Source organism: Chaetodon trifascialis, chromosome 13, assembly GCF_039877785.1.
Source record: "Chaetodon trifascialis isolate fChaTrf1 chromosome 13, fChaTrf1.hap1, whole genome shotgun sequence".
In the NCBI taxonomy this organism is placed as follows: domain Eukaryota; kingdom Metazoa; phylum Chordata; class Actinopteri; order Chaetodontiformes; family Chaetodontidae; genus Chaetodon; species Chaetodon trifascialis.
In genome coordinates, this window is record NC_092068.1 from 2392937 (window position 1) to 2419573 (window position 26637).

The 26637-nt window shown below is 42.3% G+C and overlaps 2 protein-coding genes across 3 annotated transcripts; both read right to left on the minus strand.

The window, feature by feature from the left end:
* nt5c2a (5'-nucleotidase, cytosolic IIa) lies at positions 1–13699 on the minus strand. 2 transcript variants are annotated; one of them, XM_070977492.1, is made up of 18 exons: positions 13576–13699; positions 11729–11767; positions 9291–9364; positions 8320–8437; positions 8088–8183; positions 7529–7620; positions 6622–6679; positions 6314–6407; positions 6154–6207; positions 5905–5988; positions 5608–5649; positions 5132–5239; positions 4959–5025; positions 3445–3615; positions 3084–3135; positions 1004–1064; positions 568–744; positions 1–470 (listed from the first exon to the last, which is right to left on the minus strand). In XM_070977492.1, the coding sequence occupies exons 1-18, from the start codon at positions 13674–13676 to the stop codon at positions 249–251; spliced, it is 1710 nt and encodes a 569-aa protein (XP_070833593.1). In that variant the 5' UTR covers positions 13677–13699; the 3' UTR covers positions 1–248. The 2 variants fall into 2 exon arrangements, with proteins under 2 accessions (XP_070833593.1, XP_070833594.1); XM_070977493.1 differs by lacking the exon at positions 11729–11767.
* Positions 13700–17237: 3538 nt separating this feature from the next.
* Positions 17238–26125, minus strand: wbp1la (WW domain binding protein 1-like a). The gene is made up of 4 exons (XM_070978421.1): positions 25938–26125; positions 24087–24189; positions 21549–21710; positions 17238–20393 (listed from the first exon to the last, which is right to left on the minus strand). The coding sequence occupies exons 1-4, from the start codon at positions 25998–26000 to the stop codon at positions 19924–19926; spliced, it is 798 nt and encodes a 265-aa protein (XP_070834522.1). The 5' UTR covers positions 26001–26125; the 3' UTR covers positions 17238–19923.
* Between the last annotated feature and the right edge of the window lie 512 nt (positions 26126–26637).

A 26637-nucleotide genomic window follows, 5' to 3' on the forward strand; every position in this document is an offset into this window, starting at 1 on the left:
TCATCCCACTGCCTGAATCCTCCACTAAACACATATAAATCTAAACGCCTTTCAGAATTTTCTCTTGAACCATTGACAGATACGTTACCAGTAGACCTACAGGACCAGGTCAGCTGGAGGCTCTGACAGCCAGACTCAGCGGCTGCAACCCCAAAGTTATTAATCCATATCACCAGAAAACATTAAAACAGGATATACTGAATGTGAGAGCAAGTCTCATCTGCAAACTCCTCTGCCCTTCCTTCCTTCTACTCTTCCTCGTCATCATCCTCGTCATGGCAGTGGGTGATCTCTTGAGGAGCCTGAGGGAAGAAGTGGGGGGGCTGGATCTCACTAATGGACCGGGTCAGCTGGTGCCGTTTGCACTCCATCTCCTTGAGGTCGACGTCGTGGCGGTTTCTCGTTGCCAGCGGCGACTCTGTGTCAATGATGCTGACGTGGGTGTGTTCCACAGTCGACTCATGAGGCATCTGGGAGGGAGAATTTTTAATGTAATGCCACAGATGAAAAACACGTCAAGTGCAGGTGACACAAACAGTGGAGGTTGTTTAACAGAGTGAATCTCACCAGCACATGTGCAGCTCTGAACAGGTAGCTGAACGGGTAGTACAGCAGGTTGATGAAGGAGGCGGCGTACAGATCAGCGTAGCGCATCACCTGGGAGGCAAACAGCGTCTGTCGTGATCCACTGCGAAACAGACTACCCATCATGCCATAGCACATGTCCATGTCATGGGTGACTTTCTGGAAAGGACACAGAGACACAGACAGGTTAACATTTCTTTCCCTCAGTCCTGACCATTTCTCCTGGCAGCAGACAAACATTCAGCTCCTCAGCGTCCAAAAGAAATGAAAACAGCACCGCAGACACTGATCGATGTGAGCAACTGTATGTTTAGCAGTCATCCTTCAAACTCTCATACTGGTTGACTTGTAGATTTAGTGGAGCACTGTCTTTCTTTAATGAAAGGCAGGAGGTAGAAATGTGTGAATGTGTCTGAACCTTAATCCGTCTCTGCAGTGAGCTGATGTCCGGCCTCTCATTGCTGCTGCTGTCCAGATGCCTGAGGACAAAACACAACAGTAGAGTGATCTGAGAGTCCAGCTCCATTTAAATGATAGTTTTCACATCAGGTGGAGGCTGCACAGGCCCTGCAGGGGCCCATTAAATCACATATCGCCGATTTCTAGACTCCTCTTTCTGCAAACATACATATCTCACAGCCCAGGACAGTTTCACACACTGAAGTAAAAGCAGACACTTATTTACTGGTATAATGAATAAGTTCAGTGCAGGGGTGCCAGTTTCATTCGAATGAAGCAGAGAGCAGCTGGTACTCTGGTGGAAACCAGAATCAGGTTGTGGAGCAAAGCCACTTAACTGCTAATTTGGTCTTTATGTCAGAAGTAGGGATGCACATGGTTAACTGTTTAACCGTTGACCGATAACAGGAGCGTTAACCGATTAATACTAACGGTCAATTTTGTTTTTTAGCTACGTGAGTCAATCAACTCATGGGGGCGTGTCGAGTTCGTAAGTTCGTGGCTATTACAACGGACTGCTGGACCGCGCTCACAACAGAGAGCTACGTGACAATTACATGTCACTATATCGATGAGTACTGGAAAGTTAATTCTGCCGTCCTGTTAACGCAGAGCATGCCAGGTAGACACACAGCTGATAACCTCACAGCTAAACTGGTTGATGCAGTGGAGACGTGGGGACTTAGTGGGAAAGTGTCCGCATGCGTCCACGACAACACGCGCAACATCGTGGCAGCCAACTCTCCCGGACGGGTCAGCTGGGACTCGATCCCCTGTTTTGCACATACACTGCAGCTGGCGGTAAATGACGGATTTAATGTGTTTGTGCATCGTGTTATTGTTGCAGCGGGGCGGCTTGTCAGGCACTTCAACCACAGCACACCTGCATGCAAGGCACTGGAGGCCAAACACGACCAAATGCAACTTCCAAAGCACCAGCTTATTGTGCGCAATTACGCACAAAACACACGTTACATTGATTTTTTTTTTTTTTTTTTTTTTTTTATCTCCAGACACGCCGCGGGTCGTCCAGGTTTACAGCAAAATGGTTCGGAATGAAGCCGCATCATCCAGATAAACATTGAGCTCCATCAGAACTGTTTAAAAATCTGATTTCAGACGCGTGAATCAGAACACACAATTAAAGAAATCACAAGCGCGCTCGCTCTCGACATAATTTAAAAAGCAATAGGAGACGATTGAAGCCTACAGTAGTTAATTATCTAAATCTTGTAGCTTTTTTTTTTTTTTTACATTTTAGATGAGTAATCTAACTATTTTCCGTCATTGTAAATCTGCAGTTCGGACCGAACAGCGCCGAGTCAGTGACTCTCTCTGTCGGAATGGTGGGACGTTTGTGTGTCGGAATAGCGGTATTTCGGGATGGTGATATGTCTAAATGGTGGTATGTCGGAATGGCAGTATGTCGGAATGACGGAATGTCGGAATGGCAGCATGTAAGGGCATTTAAATCTTATCGGTTAACGGTTATTAATCGTTAAAGGGCGTCCGTTAACGGTCATAAAAAAAATTACAAATGTGCATCCCTAGTCAGAAGGGCCAACATACATGAAGCAAATGCACAGGAATGCTGGAACGATGCAGATATAAGCAAACCAATGAAACACTGTCTAAGAAGTATATGCATTCCACTCAGCATAAACAATGAATGTTTAATATGATTAAAACAGTCAACACCTGCTAAATGTACTTTCTACAGGCATGGCAGAAAAGCATGGGCATTCAACTTTATTTTTCCCATGAAAATGAAACCAGTGTGTGTATGTGTGTGAATGGAGCACCCAGACATTTCCAGCCATGTTTGTCAGCAGGGACAGAATAAATAATTAGTGACTGATTAACACTAAATGAACCTGCAGAGCATCAGCCTTCAGCCTTTGACCCCAGTCAGTGTTCACTGACACTTTCATGTCAGGAACAAATTTCATCACTTCTTAGTAACATTTCTGTCAATCTTTGCCTGACCAGAATCTCTCTAAGGTGCATTAAGACATTGCAAGACATAAAGAGGAACTCACTTGTAAAGCTCTGCGAGGAAGCAGTCCAACGACTGAAGTTCCTCAAATATGGCTGAAAAACAACAACTGCGATTAGTGGTCACATTACACTTAGAATGCTTTAATACCTTCTTTAATACCGTAAGAACAAGACAGTCCCAAAACATGACAACACGTCCTACTTTTAACAGGCCTGCATCTTGTTCCACTCATCCAAACACTGATCCCAGCTTCAGTGAACTTCTACATGGTTAAATTTAGTCATATCTTGTGAAATACACCACTGGAAATCAACCAAAAAAATCTTATGCCCAGAATACTATTTCATTAAAACAGGGGAGGTATGAAGCCACATGAATGCATGAGTGTGTTAGTGCCTCACAGCTCTTGTCTGTCCACACATGCAGCTCCTGAGCCAGCTCAGGTATGACCAGGAAAGTCCTCCAGCCCTGACGCTTCTTGGATTTGAGAATGTCACCAAAAATGTGGTCTCCAATGTAGATGATGTCCTTTCCTTTAGCACCCAGCAAGTCACACACGATGTCTGAGGAACCTGGAGTACAAGAAGAAGAAGAAGAAGAAGAAGAAGAAGAAACATACTTTATTAATCACTTCACATCACGTTAATTGCACACTACACGCCATGCTATCCGTGAAATGCTTCATCTCCACATTTATCCCATCCTCGGTCTGTCGATCCTCTGGATCAGACCAGGAGCGGTGGGCTGTCAGCTGACGCCAGCGCCCGGGGACCAGTACTCCGTTGTCACCATTGGTCAGGTGGTGATCTTCTTGCATGTTTTTAGTGGGGATTATTAAGGAGAAAAACCTGGGTGAACAAAGGGAGGACATGAAAACTCCACACAGAAAGACCCCTTTTTCCTGGAGCAGCAGGCACCAAGCCATGGTGGAGCACAAGCGCCCACAGCGGGATTCGAACCGGGGACCTTCTAGCTGTGAGGTGACAGTGTTACCACTTTTTCCACCGTACTACCCAACTCACAAATATGGCATTTTGAGAACTTACATCAACACTATCAGCACGTCTTAAAGCAATGATCCCAGATGGTTTCATGGTTCTAACTCTGAGCTTCAGCGTGGACCAGGGTTCTGTTACAGTTGGTGTTCTAAACACACGTGTCTGATTGGTCGTGCTTGGGTTAATCCTATGGCGAGTGATGAGTCAAGTTTCCAGCAGCAAAGATATGAGATGTAAAGATGTAAAGACGTGGAGCCTCACTTAGACACGTCACGTAGGCATGAAAGAAGGCGCACGCCACTTTCTTAGTAAACTTTGGGAAAAACAAACTTGACGAAAGAATGTGTGGTCCTCCATGGTGACTGTGACCATGTCCACACAGACAGAAGCTGCGACTCCGATGGCAGACAGATGAATCACAAGAAATGGTTCATTCATTCATGTTCATTAGGGACATTTCCTTGATTCTACGAGACCATAATATAGGACCACATGTGAGTACACATGGCGTTACACGACAGTGTGGTGGTACTAAGGCCGCCCACACTCACGTCTTTAATTCCGTGCTTTCATTTCTTCAAGCTCAGGAAAAATCTATCACTGTCATTTTAAAGAGGAAGTTTTAACCATGCCAAAATACACACATATACACAAAGTGTAATGTAGTCCTGTTTTCATTCCTGATGTAAACAAAGCTCATGTTTACTTTGCTTTACTTCTTGTCTAGTCTGTGTTCAACTACTTCATGTAATGTTATGAATCAGTTAAGATAAACGTTCTGAATGATCAAATTCATGAGCAAACATCATTTTCAGACACACTTCCTGGTTGTTTGTGTGAATATTTCAATTCTTAAAGCCATCTAATTCAGCAAATAGAAAAATTGACAAGCTGTGCTGAGAAGGTTTGTCATTTACCTCCAGAGTAAACAATGCCATGCTGCAGAGGTCCAGTGTATGTGCCGATCTTCAGCCGACCTGTGGTCTGAGAGAAAGCAGACTCAGGAGAGAGATCACACTATGAATAAGTGTATGTGAACATCAGCAGAGCATGGTATTTGGCCATGCACGTTTCTATAGCACACACTCACAGTGTCGACCTGCCGCAGCACCGTTCCCTCTCCAAAGAACATTGGCTTGCGGGCGTCCACAAGGATCAGGTCAAAGTAGGACTGCCAGGGCCGGTGGGGCATACCCGGCTGCAGTAAACACACAGACACACACACACAGACACAGACACAGACACACAGACACAGACACACACACACAGGCACACACACAGGCACACACACACACAGACACACACACAGACACACACACACACAGACACACACACACACACACACACACACACACACACACACACACACACACACACACACACACACACACACACACACACACACACACACGTTTAGGACTGTTGGTTGCGCAAAAGAAGCCATTTGAAGACTTTGACCTCTGGAAAATTGTGATGAGCATTTTTCACATTTCATAGCCTAAAAACAGATATTTCTCAGCAAAGAGAGTCCTGACAACACAAATGTTATGCACTGGTTAGTGTTACCTTTGGGCCGTGGGGAAAGTCAAACAGGTAGGTCATAATTTTCTGGAAGAAGACAGAATCAGTTTTTGAACATCCTGGCCCAGAACAACACAGAAAGCAGGAAACTCCCCTCCATCATTAACACCAGCTGGCTTTATTACTTCACTGTGCAACTGACAGTGCCAATATTCATGCAACTGTGAAAATGAGCCAATAAATCAGTTCTTCAGCAGACACAGTGACAGAGTAAACAAGGCAACATGTTGTGATCTGCATTAAGCATTCATTAACATGTCTGCCTGTGAACGCTCATCTCACCTCTGTGTATTTGTAATCACTGTTGGTGGCCAGAAATATTTTGGCTACTTCACTCATGCGACTGAGGAGGAGAGGAAGCTTCGGCTTGGAGGAGAAAAGACAGAACCAACATCAACAAAAAAATAATAATAATAACGAGATGGAGCAATTCCAGTATTTGTCAACTACAAAGTAAAAGTCCAGGTTGGTTTATACAGTATTTGTTGTATATGTATGTATAAGCAGAGCTCATAATGCTGGTTTACTTACATCCTTTACCACATACTTCTCCAGGTTTTCAACCGTCTTTTCCTTTAAGGACCCCTGTGAAGACAAAACGGTGGACTGAGGCCTGTGGATGACGTGGCTGCTGGAGATGAGCTACAGCTGCCTGGAAACAGGTTTAACGAGGAAAAGGAAGTGATTCTACCTTGAAATGAACCCAGTCCACGCCGTCCCGGACGTCCTGGAACATGCTCTTGTAGGACATGAAAAGGTCACCATCCTTGAATCCAGTCTCACAACTACAGAGACAGTTAAATCATTTTAACAGTCTGCACAACATGGAGTTCTGAGGGTCAAAAATGACAAGGGTCCAGTTTTTCCCCACAGCTGTGTTCATATCAATACAGAAGAGCTTCTGAAAGAGCACACACCCCGACATGGAACACTGACATGCCACTGAACATGATCACTATCATTAAACATCCCATTCCAACCTGCTTCAGTATGCAGTACCTGGAGTATCTGGAGCAGTTACTGAAGAAATCAACCAGGCAAGCAAAGAGGTAAGTTTCTGAGGAAGAAGAAGGGGAAGAAAGACACAGAGATGGAGTCACACTCACTATTCCGTTTCCTAAATTCTTTTTAACATTCTTCACAGGACAACTACTTTCTTCAGCAGCATTAAAACCAAACTACAATTAAATTCCTCTTACTTTGTGTGTAAGGAAACACACATTATGATCCAATGATATTACAGTTATTTCATAGTCTACTGACAATTCTACTGGCTGGCTTACTGAGTAGCCTTTAAATGTTTTTCCCTATTTCAAAAGTCCACAGTAGAGTTCAACCTTTTGTGATTCCAGATGTCTGTCATTTGAGAGGAGCATGTGGCCTTCAGGTTTGTATTCAACTCAGAAAGTGGATGCTATTTCAGCCTAGCTTGCTAACATTAGCACTGTTTCCTGCACACTCAGTGCTGTGCTCATCTTGTTGTATAGAAAGGAAGGGGCTAGCTAGCGTAGCCGTCCTTCTTTCATGCATCCAGCTGTGGTGATAACACTGAGGTGAATGTATTCGTGTCACCTCAGTGCAGGCTTGGTTACGTGAGAAATAAAGTACTGTGCCTTGAAAAAAATAATAGCACATTCATTACATTTGGGATAAATAACACTGAACAACTGACTCTTCGTTTTGATTTCAGGCAGTCAGATATATTGGAGCAGAATTTTTCCAGCCATAATTGCAACCTGGAATTTGACATGAACATAATTTAGACTTGTCTGCTGGTTCAAACCCGTACAATAAAGAGCTTATAACTGCCTGTTTGTCTGTTGGAACTGAAGAAATCTCTTTTTAGTACTCAGCTGCATGGACATTGTGTCACATTCCAGACCAGCGGTTTAATTGGTTTTCTTACCAGGCAGGTTGAAGAGTGTGTTGAGGATGTAGAAGCGGTCGGTGTCTCCACGTTGAATAAATTTGTTGGGGTACATCTCTCTGATATCAGGTCTGTGCAGAGTGAGCACAGATACATACATAAATACATACAGGAGGGTAATAAACAAGGTCAGAACAGGAAACAGGACTTATGGAACACACTGAGTTAATTATTTGCACTCCATTGGATTTCTGTTTGCTCCCTCTCAGTGGTCTCAGTGTTTATCTTGCCAGACCTGTGCTTTTTGCATGCATAGACTGCAGGTGCATGAGCCTCAGTGTTATGTTAAGAAGGTAAACATGGTCTAAACAGCATACCTGCTTAACTTTAGCATGTTAGCATTCTCACTGTGAGCATGTTAGCATGTTGATGTTTGCATTTAGGTCAGAGTACGGCCTCACAGTGCTGTTAGCATGGCTGTAGACTTGTTTTAGATTCATTTAAAGGTCACTGCTGTGGGATGGAGGATGGAAGTATGGATGTGATATGGTGATATGGTGGACTGTGATGACAGCTCAGTGGGAGTAGTGGACCTCACCCTCTCAAGAAGTTGAATCCGTGCACACACACCAGGATATTCCCATAGGCATCCACTTTGAGCAGGTTGCCATACATAGTGTCAAACACCAGACCTCTGAGAATAACAGAGATAGATGAGTGAAGGCAGCGAATCAGAGACAGAAAGCAGAGAGCACACTTTGTTGCACTAGCATTTAAATATCCAGTCTGTATTCAAATTGATTTTAAAAAGCAGGGCTATGTCAACCAGCCTGGTGGGGAAGGAGGGGTCGTAGACAAAGTTGAGCAGCTCTTGTGGATATCCGATGGACACCAGGCGCTCCACTGTCAAGTCGAAGCCCAGCGATTCATACTCAGGAGATTTATACACTAGACAGACAGACAGACAGACAGACAGACAGACAGACAGACAGAGTCATGCACAATGTTTTTATCAAACAAGACCACCATACAGAGTGAACCATGCAACAATGTCATCCATATGGAACATTCTACTGGGCAGCTATCCAAACACATTTGTCCCAAAACCACATTTATCTTTCACTACTTTAAGGTTGGAAATGCAGTTCTAACAGCAGGATCTTTAAAGCCGGGCAGTGCCGCATTAAAATACACTGTGGAGACTGGAAAAATAACTGTCTAATCATTTGTTAGCTCATAAATACAACAGATGTATTGAAGCTGGCCACAAGCACATAACCACTGAAAGCTTGTTCTCTTCCTCTGAGGTGTGAACACTTTGATTTGCTAATGATGAATATTGGTATGACTTGTTAAAACCCCATCTTGCTCTAAGCCTTGCTCAAACTCCAGCCCCCCTCCCATTGAACCGTGTGGAATTACTGAGTTGACTGGCTCCAGGCTGGGAATATCCCCACACACAGCTCAATGACAGCAGCTTGGGTTACAGAGGGTACTCCAGTAACCGGGTAGAGGACTGTCCCCACATGTTTCTGTCAGATCCCACTTCATTCACTGTGTCAGTGAGACACTCAGTGCCAGGATCAATAATCTGTTTTCACAGAGCAACTTTCTGAATGTTATGAAGTGCTTCACAAGAAGATGAACACAATAACGCTAAAATATTAAGAAATACAATGAAATAAAATCACAAGGAGATTAAAGGGAACGACCAGGAAGCCACCATCAGCTGATCTCAGAGAGGCCCAGGCTAACAAGGTATTTATCCAGGCTGATACCACCAGGCCCAAAGCGCACTTACCTGCCAGAGTGTAATCCATATCAAAGCCAAAACATTTGATCTTCTCCATGGCCAAGCTTCGGTTGACAAACACCCTGGGAGGGGAGAACAATGAATAATCAAGCTCTGCATGACGGCTGGCACTTCAAACTAAACATTGCACTGCTCAGACTTCCTAAAGCACACATCCGATTCACACAGCATGGCAGACGAATCACACTGATGGAACATTTTTCTCTAAATTTTCTTTTTTTGAATTTAAAAGGATTAGAGCTCGAGCTACAGGAGAAACACTGCAGAGCAGCACTGACTGACAAACCTGAGGTCAGGCTCTGAAGCATGGCAGGCTGTGTTTTAGGGAACTACCACACTTAAATAAAACTTAACGAGCACAACACCCACATAAACATGCCATCCTACTGGTTATTTCTACTGTGATCGGTGAACTGGAAATAAACGTGATTTGGGGTGATTATTCTGTATGTTGATACACTTTTTCCAAAACTCTAAGCTGAGAGTCCAAGAAACAGAAGAAATTACACAAAAGGATATTCTATATCTGATCTCAACATTAAGTAGTAATTTGTGCTCCACCCAGACATGAATACATCATCTCCACCCTTTCACCCCATTCATGACTGTGTTTCTTTTGACGGGCACCAAAATAATACTTTCTATATATATGTAGTTGATTTTATTTTGGATCTTTTTTTATTGCCCATTTGTTCTTTTTATTCTTACCATTTCCTATTTAAATTAAAATACTTAAGTGAACTGAGTGAAAATACTCACTCAGTTGCTAGTTTATTAGGTACAGCTAGCTGAAACTAATGCGTTCTAATACAACAGTCCTTCAACAAATCCTCCCTACATTGATAAAGAGAACTCAGACTAAATATTAAATATTAGAATATTAACACTACTCAGTACAACACAATATAATTCAACAGTACCACAAACTACAGCCTCCAAAATGACCAGAAAGCTGAATCGACTTAAATATAAATATATGACGTAAAAGCTGCTACTGTTTGGTCATGTGACTAAGCATGGCGTGACGTTCAAAAGCTGCACATGCCAGAGACAGCTCAACAGCAGCTAACATGACATGACTCAGAAATGTGGAGAGTGGAGCAGACATCTCTGACAAGTTTAAAAAACAAAAACACAAGTGATGGCGCTCAAAGTACAACTGCCCAGAGGACAGCAGAACACGGTCCTCAGGAAATGGAAGATGCGACAACAGCCAGAAAAACAAGTGTTTGAAGCCACAATGGCAGAAGTTCTATGGTAAAGACATATAAAGGTGGACAGAACAGATCTCAGTCCACAAATCAGCTGTTCCTGAGCTGTGATAACAAGCAAAGACGCACTTCTGTCACAGCTGAAAGCTTCTCCTGACACGAGAAAAGTACATCCACGCCATCAGTCAATAGGTTCACTGAAATCTCTCAAAATTCCTGACTTTGAAAGCGACGTAAGTTTCTACAAATGCTACAGATGCTATTAAAACATGTCCAGGAGTTGTTCTTTCTGGCTGCAATTCAGGAAAATCAACAGTGATGAAAAAAAGAAAAAAGAAAGAATCTGTTGATAAGATTCTAAGCTTCATTTCAGGACTACTGAATTAGACTGCATTACTTCTAACCACGTGGACCTAATAAACAAGCATACAATTTATAATATCATTTCTTGATAAATCATTTGGTTATTTTTGTCTGGCCATCAGTCCAAAACACAAACATACTTAGTTTACAATGACAGAAAACAGAGAAAAGCAGAAACCTACATAATGAAACAGCTGGAATCAAAGAACATCTGGGCTTGTCGTTTGATAACAGCTTCAACGATTGATCACTTGTTAAAATAGCTGAAGTTGAATTTTGTGTTCATCTTTAAATCAATGAATTGTTGCGGCTCTACACCTGACAGGTTTTTCAAGTGGAGAGCTCATTGTGGTACAAAGTCCAGTTCTCCAGATACAGAGATTTCAAATCTAGAACTTAACACCTGACTTGGCTGGAAAGACACAATTGTGAATTTTGGAAATTTCCCTCTTTTAATCTCAATCAGTTGCACATTTTCAACTGCTGCCCAGCAGCCACTCACAGCAACCGCTCCTCTGACTTTGCTGACTGATTCTATAGGCTATGATCTGTGGCTCTGCTCAGACTGCACACCAGCCTTGAGTTTCTATTCAGATGGTGTGAGAGATGACATCAGACTGACTGTAACAGATGAGGATTAAAGGAAAGATGCAAGAACAATGCACACACTAAGAAGTCACAATGACCACCACCTGCTGTCTCCACAGGGAGAAACACACCTCACAGCCAGTGTCAGTATGAATGGAGTTCCATGAGAGTTGGATGGGGAATCAGTTCACATCACGGACATCAAAACGAGGGGTCATTTATTGAGTAGTCGAGGTTTGTTTCAACAACAAAAGTATGGCATACCTCATTGCTGGATGGTTTTGAGCCAGAATCCTTGGAAAGCTTTGCAATAGAGAATACATGTAGTATTACCACTGAACTCATAGCTGCTGGTTGTACCACTGATGTCATGCTACTTGGCTCTGGTGTACTGTGATGAGACCTGCTTCCATTATCTGCCATCTACAGTATATCATGTTAAAGTCTCACACATTAAAAAGTCAACATAGACACAAAGGACATTTCAGGTCATTTTTCAATAGGATTCATGGACCAGGGCTCCATTCTTTGTATGCACTGTAACCAATCCAGGTTAATCAAATGTTCCAGCTCAGTGTGTCTTCTTGGGTCTCATTCAGTTTTCCAGGCTCTCTGAGCTGAAACGGAGGATCAGTCAGTCTTGGAAAATCTAAACTTTGATGACTGTCCTTTTTACTATGAAATAAAGGGAGGCAGAAACCACCATGCTCTGTACATCTGAATTTAGCTCAAGCTGCTTTTAAAGCTTCATCTAGTGATTGAGCTCAACAGTACATTCTTGACCTGGGAAACAGCAGGTACAGTCCTCTCAGTCCTCAATGAAGTGCCAGCTCGACGTGGACAAGTGGCCCTAAAAGTGCTCAGAGACATGGAAAGTCTGGACACATATGGTTGAAAGTCACAAAACAAGCGAGTAAGTGGACCTTGAGTGGACATTATGCAGGGTTTCATTTTAAGTACATTTTCAATAGGATTGTCAAGTTTCAGCACCAAAATGCACCAATATGGTTTTTCATAGCTTCTAAAGAAATGAGCGTGTTTCTGACAAAACCAAGTGACTTTCATTCATTTAACAAAAGAAGCCAAAACTGATGTTTAGACATGAGCAGCTGAGTGAGAACGCTGGCCAAATTAAATACTGAACTGGTAAATTTTGATTTAGATCAGTAACCATTTCATTGAACAGTAAGTCAACAAGATTGTGAATTTCACCACATATTTGATGTCAGCTTTGGGAACCTGACAGGTTTTCATACTCTGTGCTATGGACACACAAAACAGTACTGAAGTTCCATGTCCAGCCCTACCGGCAGGCTCAAGGTACAGATACTTTTCTTGACCAAACAAGAGCTTAAAGACCTATGAGTATCACAGGAAATCAATCAATAATTGTAGTTACTTTAAACTCATTCTCTTCCATTGCTGGACAGAATATTCAGTAAACAATCAACAGCTGTAGCTCGACTGACTTCCTGTTCCATTTCCTCTTGCAGTAAAGAAAATCCTTCCAGTATTAACACAGAGCTGACTGCAATGAGTCTAAAAATACCTGTATATTGTCATGTAAACATGCCCTAAGAAGAATGTCAAAGCCAAATAGGACTCCAACCCTTTTCTTCACTGACGAACGAGCTGCTTCAGTTAACTTCCACCTCCCTAACATCATGTTAAGCAGCTGTGTGCTCACAGATCAGAGTTCTGTTTATTCTTTAAGTTTATTTTCATACATAGTGAAAATCCATCTTAATGTCAGATCAACAACCAACCAAGACTAGTAATCTATCCATGAACAAAAGCCTGAGCCTAGCCACAAGCATTTCTCAAAGGAGCACTTTGTGTGAGAACACATCTACTGTTGGTGCATCTTCATCTGCAGCGCTGATTTTAACGCTGCTGAGATGTACGTGACTTTGTTTTGATCATACGTCATTAATCTGTCGTACTTCTGATGCTGTGCAAATATTCAATACTGAAGAAAACACACATAGATCAGACACTGGTAAACTGACTAGAACAACGGTGCAGTGTTTCATGTATATATTCAAACTGTGTTTCTGGTCCATGTTTAGGACTTCAACAGCAGGTTTTGCTGCAGTCTGACAAACACGTACCTGTGGTGAGCTTCACGTCGATATTTCTTCATGGCCACACCGTCCATATTGGCCGGTAAGTCGGCATAGTTCTGCAGACGGTCACTCCACGAAGTCGTCATCTTGAACCATTAAAACCGTTTCTGGGGGGAGAAGAGCTGCTGATTAAACCCAGAACAACACACACAGTCAGTGAAGCTTGAGAAAGGCACTCCAACAGTTGATGCATTGAACTGCTTTAACCACCCGTCCTTCCTCAGCTGTTCCACAGCAGCATCTCATACTGAGTAGTACTGCAAGGTGTGCACTGATGCCTTCAAGGCGTCATTTCTATTGGATAATCCATTCATTACATCTCCACCGCAAAGATATCCCCAGCACACTCATTCACCCTGGTGGAATATATCCAAAAATGTTTAAGCAATGGCTCACAACAGGCCGTGGAATATTGTGGATTTCTTATGGTGTTCGGTCATTGAAGATGCCAAGTGCAGAGCCTCCACAGCCAGTTTTGGTTGACAAAGAAAACAGCAGGAGTGATGTCTGGAAATATTTTGCAGGCAAATGAACAAGGAAGCCCATATCCAAAGCAAGGCTACAGAGCAGTGCTAACGAAGGGCGCGACACAACAAATTCAACAAAGACCTAAAGGACAGACAGGCTGACCTCGACTGAGAGCTTGGTGACACATCCCATTCAAACATCAGTGAAGCATTAAACAGGGTGGTCAGGTGAACTGCTGTGGATGTCCTGTGTGGACAACACACTGACTGACTCCTTATCTGATGTCCATGGCCAGTGTGTCGTGGATGTGTTCGCCCCTTCTGTCGTCAAACTCTCAGCTCTCCTTACGCGTGCTCCTGCTTTCTCGCCGGGTATCTGGCTCCTTATGCTTGTTAATTTATCAGGTTCCATCTGGGAGTGAAGGAGTTGTCAAACTTCTTCTGATTCCAACACTGTCATATAGGTTAACATGTAGGACAAGACTGACGGTGGTGAGGTCTGAAAGTGACTGATTTACAGGGACAAACATGCAGTCAGCAAAATTTGACCTAAAACAAGATTACACCTCACTGCTACAAACACTGACAACTGCAAAGTGCAGAAAGATGTGCGATGACTGGATCCACCGGGGAACACTTCATAAAAGAAAAGCCTATATTTTAAAAACAGGACTGTCTAAATGATGCAGCCAGAAGAAAAGAACGTAAAACTAAGATGTGATGAAATTGTCTACATACATAAACTGACAGCCGATTTTACTGATGGACTCAGACGGTTTAAAGGGATCGTAGTAACGTGTCACAGAGCCATATGACACATATGACACATATGGCACATATGGCAGATTAGCAAACACAGTTTATCTTAACGTTCAGTCTTGTTGCAAACAAGAGCAGAAACGTGAAGGCTAAACTGCAGCTAGCACGGAGTCTGGTCAACATAGCGTAACTTAGCGATACTTATTGCTGATGGCGACATTAGCGAGCCAAGGGACGGACTGGTCCAGTGGTTCAGTTTCCACCATATCAGCCACACAGCTGGAACGTCACCTCAACTAGCCGCCATGTTAACTTAGTCAGCTAACATATCAATGGAAGTTAACATACGTTTAATATTAGTCCAAGTGACAAAGACAATACCGCCCACTTCTTCTTCTTCTTCTTCTTCTTCTTCTTCTTCTTCTTCTTCTTCTTCTTCTTCTTCTTCTTCCTGCCCCTCCTCTTCCTGCTCTTCTTCTTCTTCTTCTTCTTCTTCTTCTTCTTCTTCTTCTTCTTCTTCTTCTTCTTCTTCTTCTTCTTCTCATATTAATGTGACATTACTGCCCCCTTCTGGCTATGTATCTGTACCACTTTCAAAGAAACTGAGAAAGAGGAAAAGCAGATGTGGACAGCTGTTTGTGAGCGCTTCACCTGATGATCACTGCTCCAAACATCTTTAGACACACACAAAAATCACAGAGTCAACTGTCTTTTCACACAATGACAGCAAAAACATTCAAACTCCACACGACATGTAATGCTACAGGTGCTTGGATGTTTTGGTGAGAGCATTCGGCTGCCAGAAGCAGACCATGTCACTGACCCAGAGTAGACTGGGTCCTGCCGGAGAGGACTGAGAGTGATAAAGAAGGATGAAACTGTGTTTAGGTTCATACATTGAACGACATGAATACACCAGCTGGAAACCTAAACATTTTCATGGGGTTGAGATGTCAGAAGTGAGAGTACACACCTACAGTCAGGTCCATACGTATTGGGACATTGGCATGACTTGTTATTTTGTCTCTGCAGTACATAATCTGAAATCAAATAATGATAATAGACATCAACTACACACTCTCATCTTAAATTTGTGGGAATTTTCAGATGAATCAAAGTGAACCATGTAGTAATAATAACCTGTCAGTTATTGGACAAGTTCCTACAAACCTAAATGAAATAGAATTTGATCATCATATTCATCATTAAATTTGATGACCAAATAATAACCCTGGGGCTGCACGGTGGTGCAGCAGGTAGTGCGCGTGCCTCACAGCAAGAAGGTTGCTGGTTTGATCCCCGGGTCAGGCAGGGCCTTTCTGTGTGAAGTTTGCATGTCCTTCCCGTGCATGCGTGGGTTCTCTCCGGGTACTCCGGCTTCCTCCCACAGACCAAAAACATGCTCATTAGGTTAACTGATGACTCTAAATTGTCTGTAGGTGTGAGTGTGAGTGTGAATGTTTGTCTGTCTTTGCATGTGGCCCTGCAATCGGCTGGCGACCGGTTCAGGGTGTACCCCGCCTCTCGCCCATTGTAGCTGGGATAGGCTCCAGCCCCCCGCAACCCCGAAAGGGATAGTTGGTATAGATGATGGATGGATAATAACCTTGATGCTAAAACTGAAAGTTTGCGATTTCAACTCTTTATCATTGTTCAATTTCAATCCTGGTGTGCTGAAGGACAGAAGCAAAGTAACCCCAAACTGTGCCATTGTCCAAACACATGTTGACCTTTCTGTGTAAATGCCTCTGTAGTTCAAATGAATTGTATGTCCCATGTACACTATTTACACATTTGCAAGAATGTGCCAATCTGTCTGGGTTACTGTCGATGGTATTCATACTCCACTACTCTTACAGTATACAATGTTGGCATATTTTTATGAAGCCTATAAGCATATATAGTTGCCAGTTTATTAGGTACACCAAGCTAATACAGTCTAACTAAGCAGTAAAGGTTACCTTTGAATTGAGAATATGAAGCTGATGTCACTCTATGTTGAATTTTGGGTGATCACTTTGTTTACATCGCCATGTTGTGAGGATCCTGCTGCTGTTTTCCTCAGGTACTGCTGTCATTAGTTATATCTCAGCCACATAACGTTATGTTAGTATTTCAATGGTTTGTTTGGCAAAAAAGCCATGTTTTTCATTGAAAGTACTTTCCTTTCTTATATTTGTTCCAACAAAAAAAGCAAATCAAATGAAAAAAGCCTCTTCTGACCAGCATTGTTGTGTCTGTTGTTCATGCTATTCAAACTCCTTATTTTCATCTAGTCTAACTCTATTTGGAATGTGAAACAGATGCCTTTGCTTTGTGTCTCGCTCAACACTGCTGACACCAACATAATTTTCTTACAGGCTAGGTGTCTTCATTTTGACTTGATCCTCTTATTTTTAATAAAAATATTTTATGCAGAATATGACAGAAAAAATATTTTATTCAGCAGATAATTCAGATCATTTACAGTATACAGAGTGCAGCACCAGGTGCTAAAGAGCGCTGTTCATTTCTGCAGATGTGGAAAAGTGCTCATCTGACTCAACTGGAGTCAGCTTCCCAACAGCTTGAGTAAATCCTCCACCTGCACCATTATCAGTCATTCCCTTTGTATGCACACACTTATGGACTACAACAAATCCTCTCCAACACAAACCTATCCTTGTTTAAATGTCTACACTTTGGTGACAGATTGCTGATGTGTGCAAAACCTTTTGGCAAACTACACATCCTGCATGTACTCACATTCACTAAATGATGAATCTATGATTGTATACGCTCAGTCACCAACTCTAAGAAAAAGAGACTCCATTGCTTTGATTAAGTTCACCTAAATATTCTTTACTTAAAGGCTATATGTTATGGCACTATGGCATCAGAACGCCTCAAACAATATCAGTATGACAAGTTAATGAAGACTCATACGATGACTAACAATCAGCAGAGAGCAGAAAGGTGATTATTTACTAAAGAACTGATCTGTATGAGGAGAACTGGAGCAGCATACAAATGTGCTGGCGATGAATCAAAAGCATTCTGCTGGTGCTCTTCGACATACAATCTTTAAAGACTTTTAGAAAGAACATTTCATCATGATTGGAGTTTTTTTTGCCAAATGATGCTTGGCAGTAAATGTAGTTCAAGCACCTTTTTCAATTAGCTCTCATGGCTAACTAGACAGAAAATTCAGAATGTTGCAGATTTCACCTTCAATCTATTTTCTAGATGAGTATTGTGAGATTTTTCCAGTAAAAAGGGACATGCTATTCATTTGCAAGTGTAAAATCACACTGTAATCTGCTTTAGTGCACAGACTGGATGGGAGCTGGTGGAAGGCTGGCTTAACTGAAGCTTAGTCATTATACTGTAGTTTGTCATGCACAGGCACAGTAAGCCAAAACAAGAGCCCTGTCAGTTCATACCCCATCCAGCGATGTTGAGTAAATGTATACCTGCTCACTCATTTCTTTAAGAAGTCTCAGTGACAGACTTTGTCAGTGTCAGGATGAGAGAAACAAGCAGAACATTTTGCAAAACCTCCAATCATGATGACTGTCCTTGAAAGCTACAATATGCGTCTTCAAATGAATGAACAGACTTGGCTATGATGGGGCTGTGGCTCTGTCATCAGCTCATCTGCTCCTGAGCAGCAAATCACATGGCCCTAACAACCCGAACAGTATTATGATGGCAACACTCACACAAGTGTGAATAAACTGTTTATGTTAAGGATAAATTCAAAATGTGTCTTCTACAGAGGTTACTGATTTTGTCAAATACTGATCTATTTAGAAACTGTTGCATTACAATAACTAGCCAGGACTGTCTGTTTCTGGCTAACCTGGCAAAAACACTTGACAGCTCAAGGCAGTTCATCACATTGATGCTTAAGCAGTCCTGCTACGCCCCAGTCCAACTGGAGACACTGCAGAGGCAGCTATCACTAGGTCAGCAGACTAATGGTAGCTTATCACTTAGAAAGGGATGTTTCATGTGGTTAGAAACAATATCAGTAGTGTTTGTCTATCAGAGGGCACCGCACCACAATTCTTTGATAATCAAATTAAATGGATCCTTACAAAAAGTATTCAAGTTAGGTATTGATGTAGAAGCCTTCTTCTATATAGTTGAAGATAAAGAAGTATTAATATTGGCATTCATTCAGTATTGGCGAGCTCTAGCTATGATGGTATATACCTTGCATGTCTTCTCACTGATATCTTGTCATGGCATATACAGTATCTTCAGATTGCTGCAGTCAGTGACAGACCAACAGCCCCTTTAGTTACATGGAGTATCAAAGCATTGAACAAAGATAAGAAAAGAACTGTGTAGGCAAATGTGAAAAAGAAAATATCAATATCATTGGTGCCTCCTGCCAGGACAAAATTTCAAAGCAGATGGCAACTGTCCAAACTTCAACTTGCAAATGAGGAGGAGTGGAGCTAGGCTAAGAAGATACTGTATCTACCGCTTAAACCGGATTGCATAACGTAGCTTTAAAGGTATACGATGCAGGATTTTCCTAAAAAACAATGTACAGACAAAAATCCCACTCTGTCATCACATAACACTGGAAGTGTGTGGCGGTGTATGTATCACACAGACCATGTCCTCTGCCTGCACTGCATTGTTATTCTGCTGTGTTCGAGACATGTCTGGACGTCTACCTTTGGGCAGTGCACAGTGCACAAGGTGTGAGGTTGAGACTCTAAAAACATGTCAATCAGGTTGCATCACCGTCTCTGTCTTTCACAGACAATTACGTTTGATTTCTCTGATTCATTGCTTTGTTCTTACTCATGCCACTCCCTCTCTTCTTCACTCTCTAGCTTGCTCAACCACCGCTGCTCTCTCTCTTGCCAGTCGAGCTGGGAAGGATGGGCCAAATTTGTGTGTCTATGAACAGCAAGGAAAAATCCTGCATGGTATACTTGACATCTTTGGAAATGGTTACAATATGAAGCCATATCTTTCATTTGACTCCAAGCCTGCCACAGACACCGGTAGTCAAAGCTCCACATGTACAGACAGACCAAACCCCTGAGCACCAAAGGTAGAATATTGTATCAGTGACTGCTGCAGATATGAAAGGCATCACTCTGGATTACCTAAGGGACTGCGGCTCTGTGTCCACAACTGTGTGTCCTTCTGTGTTTTCATGAATGACTGCATCAATAATATGGCTTTGTTCAAAGGTCTGGGAACCACAGTGATCACATGGGTCCTCCATTTGCCCAGTCCCCTCTTCCTCTGTCTCCTCTTCTCTTCCTAAAAAGCCATGCTGATCCCACAGTTCCTGGCCATCACACACTTCAATTCCAGAATCCCCTGTGAAGCGCCGGTACCTGCCCGGTGTCAAGTCCTTGTGAAGGTGGCTCTGTGTGACCTCTGGAGTAGCAGGAAGTGGTACATCAGCATCACCAGGGACAGAGATAGCCGAGTGGGGGCAAGGAGATTCCTGACGTGGGTCTGTGGGAAGAGGCGCTACTTGAAGAGGGGTGTAGGGAGGAGGAGGCGTGGCTGGGCGGTCCACTACCTCTTCATAGGCTGGCAGCAGATAGGTGGGCAAGAATCCTGGAGAATAACACAATAAAAACAGGTATGAAAGATGACAAGTACATGTACTGTATATCAGTGTGTCAGGTCTTCCCAGGTGCAATGAGAGCATTTAAAAAGCTGAATGAGGAAATGGAGCCAAGCACTATTCTCTTCAGTTGCTCTACTCAACACCCATGCATACAAAGAACTTGCTCAAATGTGTTCAGTGTTTAAAGCTACACAAATCAATATTGTTTACAGTAATACTGCATCACATCACATTAGCCCACAGACAAATATCAAGTGTGTAGAAGCACTTACAGTGTTTGCAACAAAGGGAACCACGAACACACCACAATTCATATTTCCAGGTGATTGTACACTAATGAAAAAATACTAATGAATATCATATTCTAGTTCTGCCCCAAAATTTTATACACTGGTCCTTTACGAGTGTATTTTTAAACAGATCAAAGACTGTGGTTCAGTCAATTTATGACTCGAATTGAAATTGCTTTAAGAAGATTCAATCTTATATTCTGTCTCCTGTGGTGCACACACTGAAATTATATGCAACATTTGTTACATATTTGTTATATATTTGAGTTCTACTTGTCAGCAGGTCAGTGGACGGTTATTCAGTTCAAACTTATGACTCAGAGAGGTAAAATCTTTCATTTACCATTTGGTTTACAAACATGTATGATGTGCAGCTGGCAATATGTCTGAAATACAGAGACTATGTATAGAATGTAGCAGCAGCCGCAGCAGCAGCAGCAGCATGTCAGACAGCTATTAGCCTTGCATAGCTGGATCCATCTCCACAGCACTGCATCAGCAAAGCAGAGGAAGTAATGACGGTAACCTTGAAAAACAGTGCAGAGGGGAACCTGTTTTGGTGGAACATTTGCACATGGGGAGGTGAGCCCTGCCATTAAAATGGCTAAATCACGACAAAGGAAAAGCTAACAGCTGCTAGGTTGTTTAGGTTCGCACTGTTAGTGATCAGATTAAGGTTAGGGTAACTTTCCATTTTCATCATAGATCAGAGTGCAGGTTGTGAGCTTGGAGGTTGTTGTTGTTTCCCACAGTGACAGGGATGTTGAAAACAGTGAGACCCAGATAGCAGAGGGGCCTGCAGGCTTACACCCACAGCCTACAGCCTATGAGTCAGACAAGACATCTACTTACTGAGATAGAGGGGTAGTTGGGAGTTGTTGTGAGCCTCTCTGTAGGCAATGAGATTGATCTCATTCTGGCGGCGCTGCTGTTGGAAGCGCTGCTTGGAGCGCCAGTGCTGACAAACACAGCAGCATGTCAGGATAATGATCAGAGCCCACACCAACCAGAACCCTGCAGGGGGGCCACAGTGCACATACAAAACACACTTAATACATATCTGGACAAATGGCACAAAGTCTGTCAGACTCTTAGCTTTAGTGCTGACAAACAAAATGACATTTTTTGACAACTTAGGTCTGCTGAGCTTACACACATTTTTTATGACATTTTTTTCAGTGAGAAATAATGCAAACTTTTCAAATGCATTGCTTTTTAACGTTGTTGGGACACAAAAAGCAATATAAACAATTTACTTGTATAAGATTAAGCACGCACTTTTCTTTTTCTGTGCCAACTCTCAGTCAGTGTCTCAAGGTCGGTGCTGAAGAAGTATGAGATCTGACACCCTTTCTTGGCTACTATTAACGCTGCTTCACTGGTTTAAGGCCCTCAGGTTCTTCTTCAATCTTTGGCCACAGCCACTGGTTGGCATTGAGGTTCTTTGTATCAAAACCCCCAAGACACTGCGTGCAGAGACTGATCTGAAGGGCTGGAAGTTCTTAAAATTACACATGGGTCCTTCTGTAACATGAGAGACAACCAGGGAGCCAAGCAGCAGCACAAACTGCACAGTATACAAATGCAGTGAGCGTGAGTGACAGATAAGCCACTGGGCCCAGCTCCACTCACCAAACTGGAGCAACTCCTGACCATTATCAAACATCAGTTCCTCATTCTGCTTCCTCCCTTCTTTGTATTTAAGCCTTCCTTTATTTTAACCCTCCTGCTGTCTTTGTTTTCTGTTAACTACATTTGTCTTCCCAAAATTGACCGTTCCCTTCTAGCAGATTATAAATCCATCCAATCACAACTGACTCGTACAATTGATATAGTAAAGCATGTAAACAAAATCAAGCCCAAGCAAAAAACAAATCTTATTCTCTGTTTCTCTGGGTCCTTTTGAAAAAATGAAAAGCAAAAAAAGATAATTAGAACAATCTTCACATCTATCACATTTCATGCACATGATGGACAGTGTGTTGTGATTTTGGCATGTGCCTTGCAAATAGATGCACTACATTTACATTTAGATGCACTACACAAGGATGGTTCCAGCATCTCTTGGTGCGCATAGTTTGCACCTCTTCCTCTTCCTGGTGGCTCTTGCTTCTGATGCTTGAACATCTCTCACTCTATTGTGTCCTGGTCATCGAAATGCAACACCCAGGACAGTGTAAAGTCTTCAGGAGCATTGTGGCTTGAAAAATTGCAGACTCCTAGTTACTTACAGACTCTTTATGCCATAGGCTGACGGTGGATTCATTGTTGGATCTGTAGACACCGGACAGAATCAAGATACCCACGTAGGCTTGAATGTCCATTCGGTCTACCTCCTCCCAGGCATCTTTGTACACCCATCTCTCCTCCAAGTTGGTCATGTTCATGACTGTTGTTTGGATTTCCTCTGTCAGGAACGGTTCTAAGCAGAACTTAACGTCATCACCCAGGATATGGCATACCTTTACCATTGAGTCTTCTTGATGACATTTCCTGCTGACAGCCGACCTCTCCTCTCAGGTGGGGATGAACACCAGGACAAAGTCCCATTCTTTGACTGGAATGTAACCACAGCAGGAGCATCCTCTACACTGGATTGTTCCCCATCAGTAGTCTCTTCATCTTGATCATGTTCTGTATCATCCTCATCATCTGACACCTCTTCTTCAAAGGCATCTTCAATCTAATTTTCCTCCCCTCTCCCCTCCTCATCAGTGTCATGGTCAAAGAAATAATCTGAAGCCTCAGCCATTGTGCTGCCAGAGAAGTTAATTTAGAGACACGCACACACGCACACACACACACACTCCTCAGTGGATTTCTGTCTTTGTCCTTCCAGATGTTGATGAGTGTTTGGATGAACCAGAGCTCTGTTCCCCCCACGGCGAGTGTCTCAACACAGAGGGATCCTATCTTATACACTAGTTTTATAGTGTACACCTCTATTTTATACACTAATTGTAATCTTACCCATTTGTTTTTAATGACCAGTCATTTCTGACTGGGAAGACCACAGGTGTACACAAGTTCAATAAAACATAAAAAAATTGGGGGGTGGGGGGTGGGGGGGGTTATCTCAAAATTTATTTTGTGTGTTCAGATGCCATGTGTGAACAAAGTCAAGGAACCTTATGACAAACAAATGAAGTTAACTATATAATTTAGTGAGTGAAGTCAATCGATCAGATTTGACCACAAAGACAATAGGAGGGTTAAAGTGTAAAATTAGTTGGATATAATATAGCAAATTCACATTGTACGAGCCACTGCAGTGTGGAATTTTGGAAAAATGTATGTGCTTAGTATTGTTTATTCCTGTGTTATCTTCAGTGGCATGAAGGGGGACCATTCAAACAATGAAAGTGAATAAGGAAGAGGAGGGTAACTCACACCACAGTTCATAATAGTAGCTGCAGCACTGTGTCTCTCCACAGCAGTGACCAGACTCACAGATGTAGCTCTGGTTGTTTACTCCCTGACACACCAACTTGGCCTGTAAACACATGAACATACCACTCTGTCACACACAATAGATAGAGGAAGCTACTGAACCAACAGCAAAACACAGCATTCTGAGACAGCAAAACAACAGCAGAGCTTTTTTCAGTGATTTTCTTGCATCGCATGCACAAACCTCTGAAAGTGACCAACCTGACATTAATGAAACAGAAGCTACAAACTATTTAACACCCTCTTTAAGCATTACACAACAATTATTTTTATTATAAATTTTACCATACACTCACAAAGGGCTTCCTTTGTAATGTGCTTTTGAGCACCGTTCAAGTAAGATGTTGTTAGAAACACAAACAGAGGACAGCTAGGGGACCACAAGAGCATGCAGTATTCACTGACTCTCAAATTCAGCAAATATCAACAATCTTTCTCCAGCATGACCCACCCCACCTTTAATTATCATCAAAAATGCAATAAACATATCATATAGTCCTGCCCTCACCTAAATGATTAACTGATTATCAAAACAGTTGCTGATGAATGTTCTGTGGCTCAATTAATCGATTAATAGACTAAAAAATTCAGCTCTAACCTGAATGTGTCTTCATTTATTATTATTGCTTCTCTTGCTGAAGAAAACAAATTTGTACTCCTCAGCTCAGCTCAGAAACCGCCTGGATGTAACTGAGGAGAGCCTCTAAACCAGATATCACCCTGCCCATACTGCCTCTGACCCCGCTGTAACTATGTAACACCAGGAAGCTCTACAGGAGACGTCATATTGAACTCCCATTTCTACTTGCAACAGCAGTAAAACTCTGCCAGACTGAATGTGCAGATATATGTCTTATTGATACGTAATAAAGCTAACCAACCAGTACGATTAGATTCCAATGCGCGACCTATATCATCACTGTTTCTAGATTTTTTGGTAGTGATTACAGACCTACTTTTACAATCTGATCCATGATCAGCATGGGTTTGCCCAAACTAATGCAAACATAAGCGGCGGATGCTTTCATTTTCACGGTACTGATAACGTCTCGGCTGTTTTTTTTTTTTTTTTTTTCCCATAATGTTACCGGTTTTACAACATATGACTCAAACATGTGACTCGTCAGATTCTGTAACCTGATTGGGATTCATGTGAGCTTTACTGCCAAACATAAATATTAACAGGGTCAGGTGCTGCATTTTGATATTTGTAACTAATGAGTTACGTAACATACATTTTATCCGGCGCTGACCTTCGTGTGTAAAAGATGCCATGTGAAGTGAACAACTTCAATCTATGGCTTCACAACATTTCAACAATCATTTTCAAACATACCTAACGCTTTGTTTGTTGATTCAGGATTGTCAAACAGTAACTTATATGACAGTCATAACTGCGTGGCTCAGGAATCACGTTCGGATATCAGCTAGTCTTCTGTATCATTTTGTGTTAAACAGAAATCAAAACATGTGCTACTGCTCGTCCCTACTAAGGTTACCAAAGTTAGCCTGGTCCAACCTGCTATTTAAACAGCATAGCAACTTTCATACCAGTGTTTTCACGTAGCCTGACTGCTGAGGTCCGTACTAAAACTGGCCTGACGTTACCAGGAAGACAAATAAAAAATCAACCACAAGCTTGTAGCCAGAAACTACAAGACGAAAAACATTATTTGGCCAATCCAAAATCGGCTTAATACGTTTTAAGTAACCCAACCTGCTAGCTACGTTCGTGTAGTTAGCCAACTAGCTGCCAAACTGTTAAAGAACGTCGGGTAAATTAGCTGTTACCTCTGCGACTGTGGCCGCCGTGGCTGAATTTTCTTGTCCAACGTTGACCTTTAGTGATCCCATTCTTAAGAATATTAGAGATTAATATTTCTTTACCACTGGACTGCTAACAGTCGCATTGTTACCAAAACTTCGGCCTCTTTGGCTAACCAAAACAAGACAACCCCAGTCCAGCTAAACTTCAACAATTGTTCCCTCAGAACGCTCTTCCCCTCTGCCATTGGTCCATTCAGGAATGTAGTCGTTTCTCGGACAACGATTGGTTCTTTCTGTTGTCACTCTAAAATGGTGCTCCGCCGACGTGTGCATCATCTGTCACCAGAAAGGTGGACTCAATTTCACCTCAGCGTTCACAGGTGAAAGGTAATCATTTCAAAGGAATACAGTGGGGAGAATGAGTACAACAACGACAACAACAACAACAACAACAACAACAACAACAACAACAACAACAACAACAACTATGAATCAGATTCAAAATGCCTGGATTAAAGACGAGAAGAGCATGCTCACTTGGAGAGAACTCTAATACAACTTAATTCTAGATAGAACAGTTTAGATCAAACTATGTACATGAATCAGGGTGATCACCTGTGCTGCTGTCACAGAAATAATCATCAATAACCAGTCAGAACTTAAATAAGTAACTCACAAACCAAGGATACAAGTGAGATCAAATAAAGTCTGCTCTCGTGGGGAC